Here is a 20,254-nt window from a genome sequence, read left to right on the forward strand (position 1 = left end):
ATAAATATTCTCCCTGCTGATTAGGGGATGTAGGTTATTCAAGGTAAGAGCAAGTGAGTCGAAAGAGAATTGGAGACATGCCTGCATAATGCTGACTGGAGGTATAAGACAAATTGGTTGAACACAGGGCCTCCTGAATGCTAAAGCAACTGCTCTACCACTGAGATAGATCTCTAACCTGTTTGCTTTTTGAGACACACAACATGGTTCAGGATCTCTTAAAACTCCACACCAGCCCCAACTTCCCATTATTCCCTCAGCCTTCCAAGGGAATTACATGCAAACGTTACAACGTCAAGCCTCTATCCACATAATCCTTTTTTTTTCCCCCAGACAGGGTTTTTCTGTGTAACAGTCCTGGCTGTACTGGAACTTGCTTTGTAGGCCAGGAGGGCCTTGAACTCACTGAGATCCACCTGCCTCTGCTTCCCAAGTGCTGGGATTAAAGGCGTGTGCCACTACCTGGCACTATCCACGTAATTCTTAACGGAGTTTTACTTTACTAAAACTAACTTGAGGCGTCAAATTGCTTAGTTTCAGGTCAGGCATGTCAATCCACACCTTTAATCCCAACACTGGGGATGCAGAGGCAGGTAGATCTCTGTGAGTTAGAGGTCAGCCTGGTCTCCATGGCAAGTTCTAACGTGGCCTGTAAGTCAGATCCTATCTTAATAATAATAATGATGATGATGGTAATAGACTAGTTCCCTACATTTCTAGAATTCTACAAGTTATACAGTGCTGTCGTTGTCATTACACTGCCTCAAGACCATGAGGAAACCTCAAACTCCTATTTTTTTAATGCGTATGGGTGTTTTATCTGCATGTATGCCTATACACCATATGCATGCAATACCCAAGGAAGCTAAGAGGAGGGTGTTGGATCCCCTGGAACTGGAGTTACAAAGCCACTGTGTGGGCACTGGAAATCAAACCCAGATCCTCTTGGAAATGTAGCCAGTGCTCCTAATTGATGAGCCATCTCTCCAAACCCAAACTCCAAGTATTCCTTGAAAAGAGAATTCTCATTGCCCAGGGATGTGAAAGATATCAATAGAAAGAAACTCAATGAGGGCAGAAACCAATCCAGCTCATTACTCCATTTCTAATGCTTACACTAGCTGGCACACAAAAATTACCCTTTTAATAGAGGGAGGGACTAACTCTGCTATCTGCTTCCAACACAAAATCTAAAACTAACTCTAAATCAACTTCAGTCAAAGCAATATCTCGAGCCAGGTGTGGTGCTACACATCTGTAATCCCAGTGCTGAGGTAAGCAGAGGGAAGACGGTGGCAAGTCCGAGGCCAGCTTGAGCAGCATAGCAATACTCTCTCTTAGAAAATAAGAACCACTACCCTGACCAAAAGATAGAGCCAACATGGTCGGGCACAAGATTCTGTGAAGCACAAACACATCGTCACGATGAGAGAAGTGAAGCAGGGTGGAGGCCACAATGGTGGTGTGGCAACAGAACACAGCACTCCTCGAGAGGAGGAAGAAGAGTAAACAGGTGACCTGTGGTGCCCCTGAGAGACATACTACAACCATGAAGAGTGTCTGATAGAGTCCATTCACTCCTAGCCTGTGTAGAAATGAACGGGAGCCTACATTCTCTGACAATGCAGAAAGGCCACTGCCTGCATTATACTTAGGAATGGAGACTCTGATCCCAATGGACAGAGACGTAAGCCAGCACAGAACTCAAACTTGCTGCTGCTGGGTCACTCTGAAATTAAACAAGCCTTTCACCAAATTGAATTTCATGTGAAAATAAATACTGCTAACATTTATTGAAAGAATCTAAAAATAGGGTGAGCCCTTTGCATAAGTATTTCATGTAATCCCTACAATAACCCTACAAGAGGTAATTTCATCCCCATTTTGCAGATGAAGAACCTGATGGAGTTTAGCAATACCAGTCCATAAGAAGCCCAGGATGCAGTCAGGCTCGTGTGACTCTCAAGCCCATGCTGTTGGCTGAGGTCTACCTCTTGCTACCTTATGAACTGGCAGGTGGTCAAGACCAATTGTTTTTTGAGACAGGGTCTCACTATGTAGCAATAGCCAGCCTGAAACTTGCTATATAGAACAGGCTGGCTTTGAGCTCACAGAGCTCCACCTGCCTCTGCCTCCCAAGTGCTGGCTAAAAGTGTGGGCCACCATGCCCAGCAAGACCAATCCTTACATCTTCTCTCTGAAACATATCCAGTACTGCCTGCAGTCAACAGTAGCTCTGGGAGCTCAACCACATGGGCTGACTCTTTTTTTTTTAAAAAAAGATTTATTTATTTATTATGTACAGTGTTCAGCCTCCATGCCTGCAGGCCAGAAGAGGGTACCAGATCTCATTACAGATGGTTGTGAGCCACCATGTGGTTGCTGGGAATTGAACTCAGGATCTCCGGAAGAGTAGTCTGTGCTCTTAACCTCTGAGCCATCTCGCCAGCCCTGAGCTGACTCTTATCATGGAAACCTCTGGGTGGAGGATCAGAAAGACAGCTTAAAATGGAAACCCATAGGAATAGTGTGGTACATACCTATAATTGCAATACTCAAGTTCAGGGCCCACCTGAGCTATGAGATCCTCCTTCTATCTCACACACACACCACACAAACCAAGTAGATCCTAGGGTCTAGGGCTGTAGCTCAGTGGCAGAGTGGTAGAACTATGCTTGTCATAAGTATGACCCAATACACACATGCATATTAAATAAACAAACAAAAATAAATCAAGAGCCATAAATTTTAACTCAAACTTCTTGACACTGCTTGGCTGAAAACAGGTGTCTGGGTACTGGTCACATCATTCCTACATATATTCCTGGCAACTTCTGACACAATGCTTTAAACTAGCAGCTAATCCAAACACTGAGATTTTTATAAAACCTACAAAACAAGCCAAAGGCTATTTTTTTAGACCTCACTGCCACCTTATTATTTCTTCTCCTAAAAAACCCCCAAGAAGAATCAATTTAAAATTGTTTTTACATTGGGCCGGGTGGTGGTGGTGCACACCTTTAATCCCAGCACTTGGGAGGCAGAGACAGGTGGATCTCTGTGAGTTCGAGGTCAGCCTTATATACAAGACCTAGTTCCAGGACAGCTAGGGTGAGCTGTTACACAGAGAAACACTGTCTCAACACAACAAAACAAAACAAATGCTTTTAATCATGCTAGGTTTACTGCCAATCACTCCATTTCCTCATCTCTCTTCACTTTACTACACAGGTTATTAAATAAGTTCGTTATGTTTGCATAGAGTTTCTAAAGGGCAAAGAAAACCCACCAAAAATACTGTTTCCCAAGCTGAGGAACTGAAAATGACTATCTCTTGCTTCAGAATGTTTAAGCCACAGAAAACAATTTCATGTCATCGGGAGAGAGGCCAACTGTGGGAACTCTGACCAATCTCACAAACTTGCATCAACTTCGTGTAATATAACAAGATCCCTAGACTTGCTCATGCCAGTTAGCTGAACTCTAGAATCAAAAGGCTTCATGGTCTGTGCCAACAGCCAGAAAACTCTCCTTTTCCCAGACCGCCATGCACTCAAGTCATTACCCTACAATCTAAGGAGACGGATTGAGGATTAATAATTCATTACCTTCCTGTACTGCAATGTAGTTAAGAATATAAGACAGTTGGCAGGAGAAAGTTACTGCTGAAGGCTCATTGCTGGAAGAGATATTCCATTAGTCATCCACCTTAAATTGGGCACCCAGCACATAGAAGATAAATGGAGGTACCTAAGGGGCTCCCAAAAATGCTTTTCCCTGAAAATAAGACCCATGCATGTCCAAAATATATCACATTATTTAAAAAGAAAAAAAGATATGTCTTGCTCTTACTGGCATAAGAGGGCTACAGATCACAAAGTATAACAAAAAAGGAATAAGAAAGATAGTGGGCTCAAGACCAACACTAATTTGGCTCTTGTGCCAGGTACCAGGAACACTCCTGGCATTAGGGACACGTATCTGGGCTCATGAACACAAGCACAAAAGACAGAATGGCAACTAGAAAGGAAGAGACCCTTGCTGAGCCTGGAGCCATCTCTGTGTCCCATCTGTGGTCTTTGTGGGTTCTGAGGTTGTTAATCTCTCCATGCAGAGTCTTGGACTGATTAAAATACAAGATACATGGAGATCAAAGTATCACCTTTATAGTACAAATGATAACAGTGGCTGGAGAACATGGTAGGGATGTGTAGCCACAACATTTCTTCTGTTTACCATACAGAATTGAATTTACTCAGTGAGGCAAATGCAGGATGTCCTGGGAGACGTGGGCCAGCAGAGCGTGGTGGAGCAAGAAGCCCTCGATCCTGGCCCACTCCACACAATCGGATTCATTTCTAACTTCCTGAACCAGAAAGAAAAATTCCCACCATTTGTGAAATGAACTAGACAGAGGAAAGATAGCGACATTTTCTTCCTTGGACATGAAGAACCCACATAATAGGCTGCTTGAAAAAACAGAGCAGAAAAGATAACACAATACAAATGTCCAGAGGGGTGCTATGGTTACTTTAACATCAGAACTTATTACCTACTCTACACTACATGCTGGATAGATAACTCTAAGCAAGACAGTTTCATGGAACAGATACACAGTTAAATCATCATAGTAGACTCCTGTTTATAATCAGGATGGAGAACCCATCACCCCACCATAACTGCCATCTACCATACAGAATATTTGCAACAATCAGCAATAAGGCTGCAGCCCTAAGAAAAGAAAAACTTGAAATGACCCCTACGAACACCCAGTTTTCTGTTAAAAGATGGTTTCCCCACTGTAGCACAAAAAGCTGGAACCTAAGCAGGACAGGAAAGTCTCTCTGATGCTACAAAGCAAAGTTCTGCATTTGGCTGAAAATTGAGGAAGTTGTTGTAAGAAGATGGGGTAGGGCAGCAGTCCAGTGAGAACCAGTCTGAGGTTAAGGACTGGACTGCAAACAACGTAAAGTAAGATCACCAGGTGTTTATTAGATGGAGAACAATGCAGGATTGAGAAGCAAACAGAATCATTAGGGGTCAAGCAGTGCTTAGCGTAGGAGGGAGGCAGGGGCATGCTAGAACTCAGTCCAGCTAGTGTTAAGCATTTATATTACATCATCTGCTAATGGCGACACAAAAAGACTTGCTTTACGGGCAAGACCTGCGCCTGGGTTCTCCTCCTAAAGCCTAGCACTACGCACAGAATGCAAGGTACACAGAGCACTGCACAAAGTCTCGGAGTCTGAGAGAAGCTTGTTTATGTGATTCAGAAAACGTGAGGCAGAGTGATAATGACACAAGCAGCAGGATGGAGCATAAAAGCATGATATGAATGATGATCTTCTGATATGGAGGAGGGAAGAAACAGAGAATGACTCAGATTGCTACCTCAGAATATGGGTGGAGATGCTCTTTTTATGTTTATATGGAATAAAGGAGAAGAAAGAGAAGAAAAGATCTGGCTTCCGTTTTGACATATTAAGCTAATGGCAGTTATGAGACATCTAGTTGGAGATGGGTGACATCCAGGTGGCTAGGCAGTTTGGTGCTCAGCAGCAGTGACAGATCTGGGAGTGGTAATCACAGAGCTATCAACGGAAGGAATGAGCGAGATTGCTAAAGTGCGTGAAGGGGGGGGGGGGCTTTGAAACAAAACCCTCAATAACAAAAAATTTAAAAGAAAAGCTAAGGAGGGGTTGAAAAGGAAAGTAATTGAAAAGTGCAGACTAGCAAGTAGGAGAACAAAGAAAACGATGTACTTTTAAGGCAAGAGAAGTCAGGGGCTCAAGAAAATAGACAAAGATGCCAAGCTGCACAGATTTGCAGGAGGGCAGTTTTGAGACAGAGTTTCTCTATGTAACAGCCCTAGCTGTCCTGGAACTTGCTTCATAGGCCAATCTGGACTCGAATTCACAGAGACCCACCTGCCTCTGTGCTGGGAATAAAGGCATGTGCCACTACCACCTGGCAAATAAATCAATTTTTAAAAAATCTTTTTTAAAAAAAAAAAGAATTTCACAAGAAAAGGAGAAATAAGAATCCATCATGTCCAATATCATAAACTAGCAAGCACCTAATACAAAATGAGAGAGAAAGAAAAACATAAACAAACACAAACAACAACTTATTGTCATTGTTCATTCTCAACATTAACTTGGCAGGATCCAGATCCACCTTGGAGACAAGCCTCTGGGCAAACTGGTGAAAAATTATCTAGATGAGGTTAATGTGGGCAGTAGTGCCTCATGGGGTACTAGACTGAATGAGTGCCATTACTCTCAGCTTCCTAGCTGCCTACACACTCTGTCCACTCCTTCCCAGCCACCATGATGGGTAATGTATCCTTGAACTGTGAGCCGAAATGAACCTTCCTTCGTCAGAGTACATCCTGTCAAGTGTTTGGTCATAGAAACAAACAACTAATACATCTGTGTATGCAGGAAACAGCTGAGAAATCCATCACGATCAGCAGACGCCCTCAATAGTAACCATAAAGGTACACAGTCTTAACCTTGCAATTAAAATGCATGAGAGCCTACTGGATTAAAAAAAAAAAAATCCAGCTATCAGTGTCTCTAAGAAACACATGTCCCTGGCAAAGATACCAGCAGACTGAGCATGAAAGGATGGAAGTCAATTTATCAAACAAATAAAAGCCAAAACCAAGTTAGCTTAGTTGTTTTATATCTGGCAAAACAGACTTTAAACCAAAATCAGAAAAGATTTTGGGGTTTTTTGTTTTGTTTTTCTGAGATGGTGTCTCACTATGTAGCCCTGGCCTCAAAGTCACGGAGATCTACCTGCCTCTGCTGAGTGCTGGGATTAAAGGCATGTACCACCAACTAGAAAAGATTTTTCGTGGCTGGAGAGATGGCTCAGCAGTTAAGAGCACTGGCGGCGGTTCTTCCAGAGGACCTGGGTTCACTTCCCAGCACCCACATGGCAGCTTACAACTGCAGTAACTCTACCTCCAGGGGATCTGACACCCTCGCAAAATACCAATGCACAGAAAGTAAAAATAAGTAAATAAAAAAAAAAAAGATTTTTCTAATGTCACTACATATTAAGAAGGAAAAAAACATAAGACACAAAAAATATAAATATACATACAACAAATGTTGGGGTTCCCAATTAGAACACAAAGCACTAATGGACATGTGAAAGGATAGATCTTGACAGAAACAGTAAGTGCCTTCAATATCTCACTCTCCTAAGAAGGAGGACATCAAGAGCCAGCAAGATGGCTCAATGGATAAAGGAGCTTGCCACCAAGCCTGACGACCTCAGTTTGACTCCTGGGACCCATGTAGTAAAGTAAACCCTCTAACATTTACATAAACAGGGGTGTTCATGTGTGCACACAAACACACACAGAGATATATAAAGAAATGTAACAAGCAAACAAAAATAGATCATACTGACTAAAAATCAGTAAAGAAACTTCAAGAACCCTGACGGTGGTGGCGCATGCCTTTAACCCCAGCACTCGGGAGGCAGAGGCAGAGGCAGGTGGATCTCTGTGAGCTGAGGTCAGCCTGGTCTACAGGATGAGTTCCAGGACAGCCAGTGCTACACACAGAGAAACCCTGTCTAAAACAAAAGAGAGAGAGAGAGAGAGAGAGAGAGAGAGAGAGAGAGAGAAAGAGAGACAGAGAGAGACAGAGAAAGAGAGAGAAAGAAAAAAGAAAAGAAAAGAAAAGAAAAGAAAAGTTCAAGACGTGAGTTACAGCGTAGTTGGCAGAGTGCTTGCCTAACACAAGGCCCTGGCTTAGATCCCCAACCATGCATAAACCAGACATTGTGACACACTTTGCAATCCCGGCACTCAAGAGATGGGGGCAAAAGGATCTGAAGTTCAGGGTCATCCTCAGCTACATAGCGAGTTAGAGACCAGTCTGGGATACATGATAACCTGTCAACAAAACAAATTGTCATTTTTCTTATTCAAAATCCATTTGTTACTTTCCCCATAAAGAATAAATATGAGTTCAAGTACTTTTTTATAAACAGCTCAATATAAAATATAAAACAAATGAAACTTCTGAGTTAATCTGCACGATAGATCAAGAGGATCTAAAAGACATTTACTGAATGTTCCATCCAAGAGCAAAGTAAAAGTTCTTCTCATCCAACCAAGAGAACTTTCTCTAAAACAGGTCATAAAGCAAATATTTTTTTGGTGTTTTGAGACAGGGTTTCACTGTGTTGCTTTGGAGCCAGTCCTGGAACTCACTCTGTAGAGCAGGTTGGCCTTGAACTCAGAGAGCCTCCTGAGTGCTGGGATTAAAGGATTAAAGGCCTGTGCCACCACCACGTGGTTCCATAAAGCAAATCTTAAGAAATAACTTCTATTTCAATACAACACAGTAGAATAAAACTTGAAATAATTAACAAGAAAACTACATGTATTATATGAATATTTAATTACTGAACAACAGACTCTTGGATGACCAGTGGATCACTAAAGAAGTGAGAGAGGAAATTCAGAAGTTTCTAGAAGCAAATAAAATGAAAGCAAAACTTACAGAACGTTTGGGATACAGCAAAGCAGTTCTAAGATGAAAGTTTATAGCTGTGAGTGCTTATGTGAAAAAACAGAGACATCTCAAATAAATTATTTAAGTTCTTAGAAAAATAAGAACAATCTAAATCTGAAAGTAATAGCTAGAAGTAAATAATGAGGGTCAAGGCAGAACACGGAGAACCAGCCAGATGCCTATCAAGAGACAAATGGACAAAGATAATGAGGCACATATACAAATAGAGCTTTATGCAGCCATAAAGAATGAAACTACATGATTTCCAGGAAAGCGGATGGAACTGAGAGCATTATGTCACCAGACCCAGAAAAGCAAATGCTGCCTGTTTTCTTATGCAGAATCTAGATTTTATATATACTATATATATTACATATATATGTAAGTTTTTTAAAATTTCATATATATATATGAAAGTGTAAATGGAATTATCTGGGGAAGGAGAGATGGGAGAACAAGGAGTGAATATAAACAAGATAAAATATGTGTACAAAAGGGTATTAAACTCATTCTGCACACTAAAATATTAAATAAAAACATTAAAATTCTGCTGGGCAATGGTGACACATGCCTTTAATCCCAGCACTAGGGAGGCAGAGGCAGGCAGATCTCTGTGAGTTCAAGGCCAGCCTGGTCTACAAAATGAATTCCAGGACAGGCTCCAAAGCTACAGAGAAACCCTATCTTTGCAAATAAAAATAAATTATTAAAAAAATAGAATTGAAACCAAGTGTGGTGGCTCATGCTTATAATACCAGTGCTTGGGAGATACCAACTGCTGCAAGTTTAAGGCGAGTCTGGGCTATTCAGTCAGTTCCAAGCTAGCCTGGGCTACAAAAGCTAGACTGTGTTTCAAAGAAACCCCAAACCAGAGCTGGGTACTTAGCTCAGTTACAGAGAACCTACCTAACATGCACAAGCACTGCAGAAATAATGGGAAATGAAAACACTGGAAAAGACAGAATTTGAGCTGGGCCTTGTGCCACAGGTTTGCAATCCTGGGATACTTAGAAGCTGAAGCTGAGTCATAAGGATGGAAAAGTCAAGGACTACCGGAGCTACAGAGGAGATAATCTGTAGACAGCCTCTCTGAAAAAGATTCGAACTGAGGCTTCTAAGCATGGCAAACAAGACTCCTTATCACCTGGCCACTCCTGACCCCTTCAGGAACTGCCCTTCCAGAAGCACTAAGTGGGGCATGGTTCATCCACATCCTCTATACCTTTGCTCTCCAGTGCCCATTGCCTGGGAATACCTTCTGAGTCATTCAGATTCAATTTTCAAAACTGCTTAGGTGTCAGCTTCTTGGAAAGGACTCCCTTCACCTCTGTGGTTTGAAAGAAAATGCCCCCCAAAGGGAAGGACACTATTAGGAGGTATGGCCTTGTTGGAGGAAGAGTGTCATTGTGTGGGTAGGCTTTGAAGTCTTTTTTTTTTCCTCAAGCTTCCCTCAGTATGACATTCAGTTGACTTCCTGTTGCCTGCCAGAGGCAGCACTCTCAGCTCCAGCACCACATCTGCCTGCATGCCACCATGTTCCCCATCATGATGAAAATGAACTGAACCTCTGAAACTGTAAGCAAGCCCCCCCCCCAACCCAAATTAAATGTTTTCTTTGTAAGAGTTGCCATGGTCATGGTGTCTCTTCACAGCAATAGACTCGCCAACTAAGCCTCTACACAAAATGCTTCTTCTCTGGTTCCCGTAGCATAGTGCCTGAATCCCTCCATCCTTCCCTTTAGCATATACTAGTGTCTGTCTGTTTCTCTCATCAAACTGCATATTTTTCCAGGACAGGAGTGTGCTGCACTCCTTGTTACCTGCCTCAATTAGAGCCAGAGTCCTACTAAATTCTCTAATCATTAACCAGACATGCAATTTCCTTCTCAGAAGCAGATAAGGAAGTTTCCAGAACCAACTGCTACCTTTAGGCTTACATCCTTGTTTTAGGATTCCAAGATCAATTAGGTCTGTGCCCCTTGCACATGTAACTTTTCAGATATACCCATTCTTGTTTGGATATGTTAATATAGTTCAGATTGGTTTCAAAGGTATTATGTCTCTTTAAGTTGTCTTTGTAGACCTCTACTTTATGTTGGCTTTAGCTTAATTCTCAAAGGATAATCCCCTTATTGCTAATGTACTTATTCAGTAAACAAATAATTTTATGTTACATTTATATGCCAAATTTTATGCTTGCTTAGAATGATATCTCAATAAGCAAAAAGGCCAAATTCCTGCTCTCAAGAATATGACTAAGGGGGGCTAGAGAGATGGCTCAGAGGTTAAGAGCATTGCCTGCTCTTCCAAAGGTCCTGAGTTCAATTCCCAGCAACCACATGGTGGCTCACAACCATCTGTAATGGGGTCTGGTGCCCTCTTCTGGCCTGCAGATATACACACAGACATAATATTGTATACATAATAAATAAATAAATAAAAAGAATATGACTAAGGCCGGGCGGTGGTGACGCGTGCCTTTAATCCCAGCACTCGGGAGGCAGAGACAGGCGGATCTCTGTGAGTTTGAGGCCAGCCTGGTCTACAAGAGCTAGTTCCAGGACAGGAACCAAAAGCTACAGAGAAACCCTGTCTCGAAAAATTCAAAAAGCTACCCAGAAAAAACCTGTCTAAAAAACAAAACAAAACAAACAAACAAATTGACTGACTACTAAGGAATTTCCAAGTTCTTAGGGTCATCTGATATTTGTTTCCAAATGACAATTACAAGGTCCAAAATGCTATTCTCAAATCACATAGCAGTAAAATTATACAGAAAAACTTTAACTCAATAGCTCACAAGGAAAACAGGGTATCTTTTATCAGATAAATCGTAATCATTCATTTCTAGCAGTGGCCTTCACTACTGAGCCCAATGCAGAAATGAAAAGGAGCCAACTAAATGAAGTCAATGGGTACCTAGAAATCTACCAAAGGAGGAACTACTAAGTGGTACCCAGAAATAGGTGGTAACTACAGAATTCCCTTATTTTTGGTTATTTTTGTCAGGAAGAATTCATATAATTCATGAGCTAAATGATAACAGAAAAAAAAACAAAAAGCATCTTTTATCAGAGAAAAAACTTAAATGCTTAGGTAGAAGCTGAATAAACACAAGCAGATAAATACCAACTCAGGTACCTAAATAGGTTTTCACTGATGTCATTTTGTTGCTACATTATCTGGTAGATTTTCATCTCTTTATTAAAAAGAAGCAAAAAGAGAAGAAGAAGGAGAAAGAAGATGAAGAAGTTGAAGTTGTTGTTATCCAAAAAATACTGGAAAGTATAGAATAAGAAGAGATCATAAAATATAAACGTACAATTATATATCTTATTTTAGACTTCTATTATGTGATTTTTTTTCATTTCATACCATTGACGCCATAGCAAACATGCAGTTGTTTATCTTGCTTTTACCATTTAGTTTAGGGTGTCTCCCCATATACTCATTCTTCTAAAGTAGGGAACACTAGATAGTATCTGTCCTAGTCACTCTCTGCTGCTGTGATAAACACCATGACCAAAAGCAGCTCAGGAGGAGAGGGCTCATCTCAGCTTACATGTCACATCAGTGAGGGAAGCCTAAGCAACTCAAAGCAGACACCAAGCAGCAGAGCTGCCTACTGGCTTGTTCAGATACCTTTCTTATACAACCCAGGCCCACGTGCCTAGGGATGGCAACCCTCATAGTGGACAGGACCCTCCTACATCAACTAGCAAGTAAGAAAACCCCTCACTGACTGGCCAAAGGCCAATCTTCCTAGGTGATTCTAGTTTTGTGTCACACTGACCACTGAAAGTAACTATAACAACATCCATCACATAAATATGCAAAAACATTACTGCTGTGCTATTGGGCAGGCAAATACAATGCTTCACAGTACAGAATAAACAAGTATTGGTGAATGCTCTTATTCACAAGAACTATCTAAAGATATGCTTATGGTAAACTGTTTATATTTTCTAGCATTTATTTTGTGTGGGCCTATGTTGGATGTACACATGGCACAGTGTGTGTGCGAAGGTTAAAGGACACTTGTGAATCCATCCTCTACATCTACATGGAGGTCCAGTGCTGTCAGGCTTTGCAACAAATCTCTGTCTCTCCAGCCCAGTTATTTGTTTTTGAGACAAGGCTTTATTTTGTGGCCAGTATGGCCTGGAACTCATAGAAATTTTTAAAGATTACATTAAAAGAGGGCTGGCTCAGTAGTTAGGAGCACTGGCTGTTCTTCCAGAGGACCTGGGTTCAGTTCCCAGCACCCACATGGCAGCTCACAGCTGTCTATAACTCCAGTTCCAGGGAATCTGATACCTTCACACAGACATAAAGGCATGGTGGCACATGCCTTTAATTCTAGTACTTGGGAAGCAGAGGCAGCTGGATCTCTATGAGTTCCAGGCTAGCCTGATCTGCATACTGGGTTACAGGACAGCCAAAGTTACATAGAGAGATCCTGTCTCAACACACACACACACACACACACACACACACACACACACACACTTCCTGAGCTCAGGACAGGGGGTTGTTGATGGGGAAGGGAGTGAGTTGGCAGAAGTCAGGAGCAACAGCCTATACGTTTGCTGAAGGGCATGGATCGGAGCCCCCAGTCTACGAGGAGCCTAGGTTCCAGGCAGGAGGATGGCTACAGGCGGAGGATGGGTGAGGCGGAGAGGTGAGAACCAAGAGTGTGGGTGGCGTGGAAGCTCTTATGGTGACCCAGGTGAGAAGAGAGAGAGAGCAGAGTCTGAGTAAAGACGCTGTATCTTCACCCGCTGGCCTTACAGAGGAAAGAAGATCCTGTCTCCACACACACACACACACACACACACACACACACGCACAGAAAACAAACAAAAGGATTGCACTACAGTCATGCATCACCATGCCTAGTTTTTAATACACGCAAACACACTAAAGCAAAGGTCTCGCTATGTATTTGAGACAAATTCAGTTTTATTTAAGTGTGACTGTGTGTCAGTATGCATACATACACGAAGGTGCCCTCAGAGACCAGAAGTTATTAACCACCTGATATAGGTGCTGGGAACCAAACTCAGATCCTCTGGAAGAGCAACAAAAGCTTTGTTGTTGTTTGTTTTCCCAAACAGGCTTTCTCTGTGTAACAGCCCTAGCTGTCCTGGAACTCATTTTGTAGATCAGGTTGGCCTCAAACTCACAGAGATCCACCTGCTTCTGCCTCCTGAGTGCTGGGATTAAAGGCATGTGCCACCATGCCCCATGCACAACAAATACTCTTAACCACTAAGCTATCTCAGTTCCCCTTAATTCCCAACAAAAGCAATAATTCTTTTTTTTTAATTTTATGTGGGCAAGTGTTTTGTCTGCATGCATGTGTATTACTTTTATGCCTGGGACCCACGGAGGTCAGAAGAGGACATCAGATGCCCTAGAACTAGAATTACAGATTGGTGTGAACCACCATACAGGTTCAAAGCAAACTCTGTGTCCTTGGAAGAGCAGTCAGTGTTCTTAACCACTGAGCCATTTCTCCAACCCCAAAACTCTTGAAAGGGTAATTAAGTTAAGAGCCATGAACTTTTTAGATATCCTGATATTTATGCCAAATGTTTTCTGTTCAAAATTTCTAGCACTATTTAAGGGCAGCTCATCTTTCTTAACTGTACTATTTATTTCTTTGTTTTGCGGTGTGGAGTTGAACCTAGCGTCTTTTGCATACTAGGCAAGTGTTCTTCCACCTGCCCAGATCCCAAGCCCCTAGATATTTTCACTTTAATCTTCATCAGGCTAAGTTAAATAATTTCTTATCTAAATATGAAATTCCCCCACAACTCTATTCTGAACCCAAGTGTAAGTGAAAAACACAGAAAGTCTCAGAATCACGTTGTCCTCCCCTGGTGCTCTGACTCTTTCAGCTTCTTGTCATGGTTCTGGGAAAAACAACAACAATTACTACTACAACTTGGTCCTCCAAGGACCACCTGGAGCCGGAAGGCAAGCCAGAAGGCATACCGGCAGAAGAGAAAACGAAAACAAGCATCAGCAAACAAGCTGAGTTAGCATCTTGCTCTGTTGTGTGACTTCTTGCTATGTGACTTTAGTAAGTCACTTTGCCCTTCTCTCTCTCTGGGTCTCAATTTCTTTATTAATACAACGAGCATAAACTATCTATTTCAGGGTTATCATAAAAATTCAATGAGAAGGTATGTGATGTTTCTCGAAGCCTGGCAGGGGTAGGTACACTTCCAAAGAAGTGAGTCTCCCGATGTGATGTTACCAAATTAATTACTTCACTCAAATTACCTTACATAGAAGAACACCAAGAACTAGTCAACAAAGCATCATCTTCCATAAAAAATATCTGGGTCAGCTTTCTATCAACTCAGTCTCCACCACTATAATCATGCAATCATCAGCTACCACAGCCAGAAAACAAAACCCACAGTCAGTGCTACTAAAATTGCTAAATACAGTAATTACTTGATTCTCAAGATCATGTCAACAACAGAAATCTTCACAGCCATTCAGCACAAGCGACAGTTAGCCGCAGCAGCGGTCCCTACAGCAGAAGGCGGGTCACCACCCAGAGGAAAGGCACATTCAAAGGCTTTCTCAAGCTGCTGTTTCCTCACACTCCGTACTTAGCGAGGAACCATGTCAACAAAAACACTGAAAGGGTAAGGACAAAAAGTGGTCTGTTGTTTGGTTTGGTTTGGGTTTGGTTTTTCGAGACAGGGTTTCTCTGTGTATCTTAGGCTGTACTGAAACTCGCTCTGTAGACCAGGCTGGTCTCAACCTCGCAGAGAGATCTGCCTGCCTCTGCTTCCCAAGTACTGGGATTAAAAGCATGCGCCATCACTGCCAGGCAAGCAAGGGTATTTTGAAATTTGGCTTTGGACATTTAGCCTTCTTGACACTAACTCTTTTTTTTTTTAAATATTTATTTATTATGCGTACAATATTCTGTCTCTGTGTGTGTCTGCAAGAAGAGACCAAACCTCATTACAGATGGTTGTGAGCCACCATGTGGTTGCTGGGAATTGAACTCATGACCTTTGGAAGAGCAGGCAATGCTCTTAACCGCTGAGCCATCTCTCCAGCCCCTTGACACTAACTCTTGACAAGAGGCTCTAAGGTAGTCTTGAGGAGGAAAGTATATTCTGTGAAGTCTGTCAACATGGTTCCTTTCTATGAACAACAAGCAGAGCCAGTGAGACTGCTCAGCTTAGCAAGTCTGACCACCTGACTCTGATCCTCAGACTCCACACAGAGATAGAAGGAGAGAAGGCTCCACAAAAGTGTCCTCTAACCTTACACAGACACCATTATGGCATGTACATACAGCCTCTTCAAAACTTAAATAAATAAAAGTAAAAAATACAACTTGTTAAAGTGAGATGTCACCAGGCATCCCCGGTGGCTCACACCTTTAACATTAAACTTGGGAGACAGAGGCAGGCGGATCTCTAGGAGTTTATAGCTTGCCTGGTCTACTTATCCAGGTCCAGGCTAGCCAGGGCTACACAGTGGTACCCTGTCTCAAAACTAAAACCAAATGTGGATCCCTCTAGGAAAGGAAACAAAGCATCGTTCCCTGAGCACGTATGTTCACAGAGCTTCACGTGCTTTTATATGTTCTCTCTCAGGTCAAGCTACAAGGCAGATCTTGTATTTCAACAAGGTAAATCGAGTGAGGTAAGAGTATCATGAGGTCAAGGCCAGCCTGGTCCACATAAGTGACATCCATTTAAAAAAGAAAAAGAAAAAAAGAAAAAAGAAAAAGAAACCATTAGGTAATAAGCCCTAGGCCTCAGTCATTACATGGCAATGTCCAGCTCCAGGACCCCAATCTACCCAACTCTGAAAAGTTTTGTTTGTTTGCTTTGTTTTGCTTATCTGCCTTTATAAAATGTCAAAATGAGGGCTAAAGAGATGGTGCAGCAGTTAGGAGCATTGGTTGCTCTTCCAGAGGACCAGAGTTCAATTCCCAGCACCCACATGGCAGCTCACAACTGTCTGTAACTCAAGTTCCAGTGAATCCGACTCCCTCACAAAGACACGCAAGTCAAACACCAGTGCAGATAAAAATAAAAAATTTAAAATGACAAAATGAATACCAATTCTCTCTTATGAGAAAAAAATCCAATTCTTATCATGATTCCAAAACAAAACAAACCCAACAAACAAACACCCACCAAAAATGATGACCATTCCTGTCAGCAGGTCGCTTTCCTGCTTTCTGGTAGGTCTTTAAACCGTACCCAGGAATCTGGGATGCTGATTGTTTGAGAGGGGGCAGGGCGGAAGTGGTTAAATCTTAAAGCTCAAAAATGATACCTGTTGACAACCACAGAGTGCCGAAGCAGAAGAAAGTATAGAGCAGGTACAGGCTTCTCAGCGGCTTCAGTGATGTCTGCCAACAATATCCTGGCAAAATCCAGGAAGCAGGACTTGGCTTGACTCCCAGCCTCTTCTCCATGGCCTTCCAGAGAGGCAGAACCAATACACTAGAAAGACAGAAGGAGATAAAATTATATGCCAAGTAATTAATAATTGATTCCTGGAAATGTGGAATGCTAGAAAATGTGACAGATCAGGAGAAAGAGAAATTTCAAGTGTGTCTTTCAATTGTTCATCCCTGCCAGTAAGTTTTCAGCCCGAGCTTTGGCAGAGCCTGTAATTATCAGTGTAACAACAGAGCAAGAGGTATAAAATGAATCTGCTGTTAAAGAGGAGCACTTACATTCCACTATTGTCTAACCTAACAGCAGATCTGTGACAGAATGGTTGAGAACACCAACCTGAGGAAGCAGCTTTGATTTTTCCACTTCTACTCCTCACTGCTCTGTGACTCTGACCAAAGTACTCTGCTATCTACAAAGAGGTTGGACTTCCTCTAACTGATTTTCAAGATGAGTCTCTTCAGGCACAGCAATTACCGTCCAGCTTGCTTCCTGCCCCACCATCATTATCTTACAAGTCTACCCGACTTACGCTTTTACATCATCTGCTGGCTCCAGATCACTTGCAATCCCTATCTTCAAACCTTGCACACTGCTCCCCACATAGTAAATTTTGTACTGTGCTGGCTACTCTGTAATCTAGTGGCTGTAGGACATACGGGGTAGAGGAGAATGACACCGATTTTTCCAGAAGTTTCTTCCCTCTTGGATAAATCTTGACAACATATGAGTTGATAGGGTTTTGAAAAGGCAATTAAAAATCTGTTGGCTAAGCATGGTATCTCATACCAAAGTGCTAGCTGCTTGGAAGATTAAAGAAGAATTGCTTAAATCCAGGACTTCAAGGTCAGCCTAGACACTGTCTCAAAAAAAAAAAAATTTTTTTTTTTTAAATCTTCTGCTGGTAGTAGTGGTGAATGCCTGTAATCCCAGTGCTTGGAAGGCAGAGGCAGGTGGATCTTTATAGGTTCAAGGCCAGCCTGGTCTACAGAGTGAGTTCTAAGACAGCCAAGGCTACATCTGTTTCAAAAAAAAATTAAAAATCTTTCTAAATATTATCCACACCTGGCAAATGACACAAGTTGATAACCCTAGCCCTCACCTCCAGCCAGCATACAGGAACACCAGAATTGCCTGGAATGGATTTCAATGCCAGGAAATGAAGAGACATAAACATAACACTTCAAACTGAGACAATAGGCACCTGAAGGACTTTCTTTCTCATTCTCTCCCACCCATTCCTATTTCTAGTTTTTCTGTAATTGTACAAGGAGCGGAAGAGAGGTATGTGGCCACAAACACATTCAGAAAGTTTGTGACATGAAGCCCAAGGAAGTATACCCAGGAACTTCTCTAGCCTCCCAGGATGGTGTGTGAGTATGTGTGTGTGAGTGTGTGGCCCTTACCCAACCCATTTCTGACTACCACAAAAGGACTGGAAACTGAAGGTGTGACTCAAAACCTGTCATCAATATCCTGGCAGGTGGGTGGGAAAAGCAAGAAAGGAATAGGCTTTTGAAAACAGGAGTAATAAACACCGTTGGACTAGCAAACTGGTTACAAGTGCATGAGAAAGGCAGAGCTAATTTCATCTGCACTCCCTGCCATTGACTTGGCTGAAACCTACAATTGCGTATGGGCACAAATCGCTGCTAGGGTCCAGTTTCCAAAGACTTGCTGGCCAGAGTCAGGAACAACAAAACACCACTAAGATCCAAAGTGTTTGTTATCAAATCAAAGCGTGACAACCCAGAGCGAGAACACACACCCCCACAATACTTGACAAATGAAAAGCTCCCAGTAGTTCTGGCATTTAGGGCGTTACAAGCACACCCGAAATAAAAGCACTCTGTTGCAGCAGCTGTTCTGACAGAGCAGGGGGCAATGTTTACTTAATACTTCAGGTTGATGGGGAATGTATCATAGTTCAGTCTGTCAGCTACGTACGTGGAACTCCTTTTATGTACACAGCGATAAGATATGTTTGAATAACGACAGATCACGTCTATTCAGCGGGTGTGAGTAATCAAGAAGAAAGCGTTAAGGGGGGGGTAAGGTCTTACATATTTGAGAAAGTTACAGAACAGACTGCCATGAATAGCTTTGCTTATATTTGCAGACACTGTTTTCCAAATAGCTGAAAAAATGAACAGATTGTTCCAGGAGGTCGTCTTTCCAACTTGTTCCTGGTTTCCAGTCTGTTAATCACAAGAAAGCACAAGGAGAGTCGGCTGTGCTTCAACAGCATCTATTGTCGGTCGGCCACAACCACCAGGAGGTGAAGAGCAGGCAGAGCGCTCTTGAAACACCGCCTGAGATTTTCTACTTTGATTCCCTTCACTTGGCTTTTGTGCTCACTGCGGCCACCGCAGGACCCTCTGTGGGGCATAATTGTCAAAAATCTCACGGAGGCAGGTTTCGCCAATGTGCCCAACCCCGCCCCCTTTATCCTGTATCAACTTTTTTTTTCCCCTTTTAATCCCGATGGGGAGATAATCAAACACCAGAGACAGCAACTGAGGCGAGGCTACAGAGGTCGAGGTGTCAAGACCGCAGCGCCTGGTCTGCCACTCCGTCAGGGAATGGAGGGAGCTGCCTGACCAGGCCGGAGCCCCAAAGCGGGGGTTCAGCTTGAGACTCTGGTACCTGCAAGGCCAGAAGCAGCTGACTTGCCCTGGCCCGTTCTGGAGCGCCACCTCCGGGTACCAACGCCGGGCCAGCGTACCCCTAGGCATCGCCCATCCCGCCTCTGCCCCTCCCCTGAGCTTATGGTCCTCGGCCTGGCAGCCAGCCGCCCGGGCCACCTACCGGGGCTCAGGACCACATAGAGGGGTGCCGGCTCTCGGCGGCCTCCGCCTCCTCCCGGTCCATGGGCTCGGGGGCCCCAAACCTTCTCTCCCCTCACGCAGAGGAGGAGAAAGAGAAAGAAGAAAGTGCTGGCTCCCCACCCGGACAGCTCCCTCTTGCCTCAGCCTCCCTGGACAGCGACCGCGGCCGGAAACGCCGCCTCCTCCCACCTCCCGGGGCTCGACCCGGAAACAGACTCCTCATGTTGATCCAGCCCTCCCGCCCCCACCCTCCGGAAGCGCAATTCCAGCCGCGAGCCCGGGATGGGAGGAGGGGCAGTGCTGAGGAGAGGACTACGCACAAGCGAGGACGTCCGGGCCCTCAGCTTTTCGTCTCGAGACGGGCTGCACCTTGCCTCCTTTGCACGAGCACCGAGCCCTCAGTCTCGGGCAGTGCCCACAAGTAAGATGGCCGCAC

At 43.2% G+C, this 20,254-nt stretch overlaps 1 protein-coding gene across 3 annotated transcripts in view; it reads right to left on the minus strand.

Moving 5' to 3' along the window:
- The window catches only part of Kiaa0319l (KIAA0319 like), a 103,339-nt gene extending 83,095 nt beyond the window's left edge, over positions 1-20,244 (minus strand). Inside the window, exons 1-2 of one of the 3 annotated variants that reach the window (XM_041652505.1) lie at positions 20,139-20,244; positions 16,866-17,035 (exon numbers count right to left, since the gene is read on the minus strand). In XM_041652505.1, coding sequence (XP_041508439.1) covers positions 16,866-17,007 — 142 coding nt within the window. In that variant the 5' untranslated portion in view covers positions 17,008-17,035; positions 20,139-20,244. Of the gene's footprint in view, positions 1-16,865; positions 17,036-19,798; positions 19,980-20,138 lie in introns of those variants that run through there. The other 2 variants (XM_041652506.1, XM_041652504.1) reach the window with 2 other exon arrangements.
- Between the last annotated feature and the right edge of the window lie 10 nt (positions 20,245-20,254).

The sequence above is a fragment of the Microtus oregoni genome, unplaced genomic scaffold (genome assembly GCF_018167655.1).
Source record: "Microtus oregoni isolate MIOR12 unplaced genomic scaffold, Mior012 000005F_ref0000423, whole genome shotgun sequence".
Lineage (NCBI taxonomy): Eukaryota > Metazoa > Chordata > Mammalia > Rodentia > Cricetidae > Microtus > Microtus oregoni.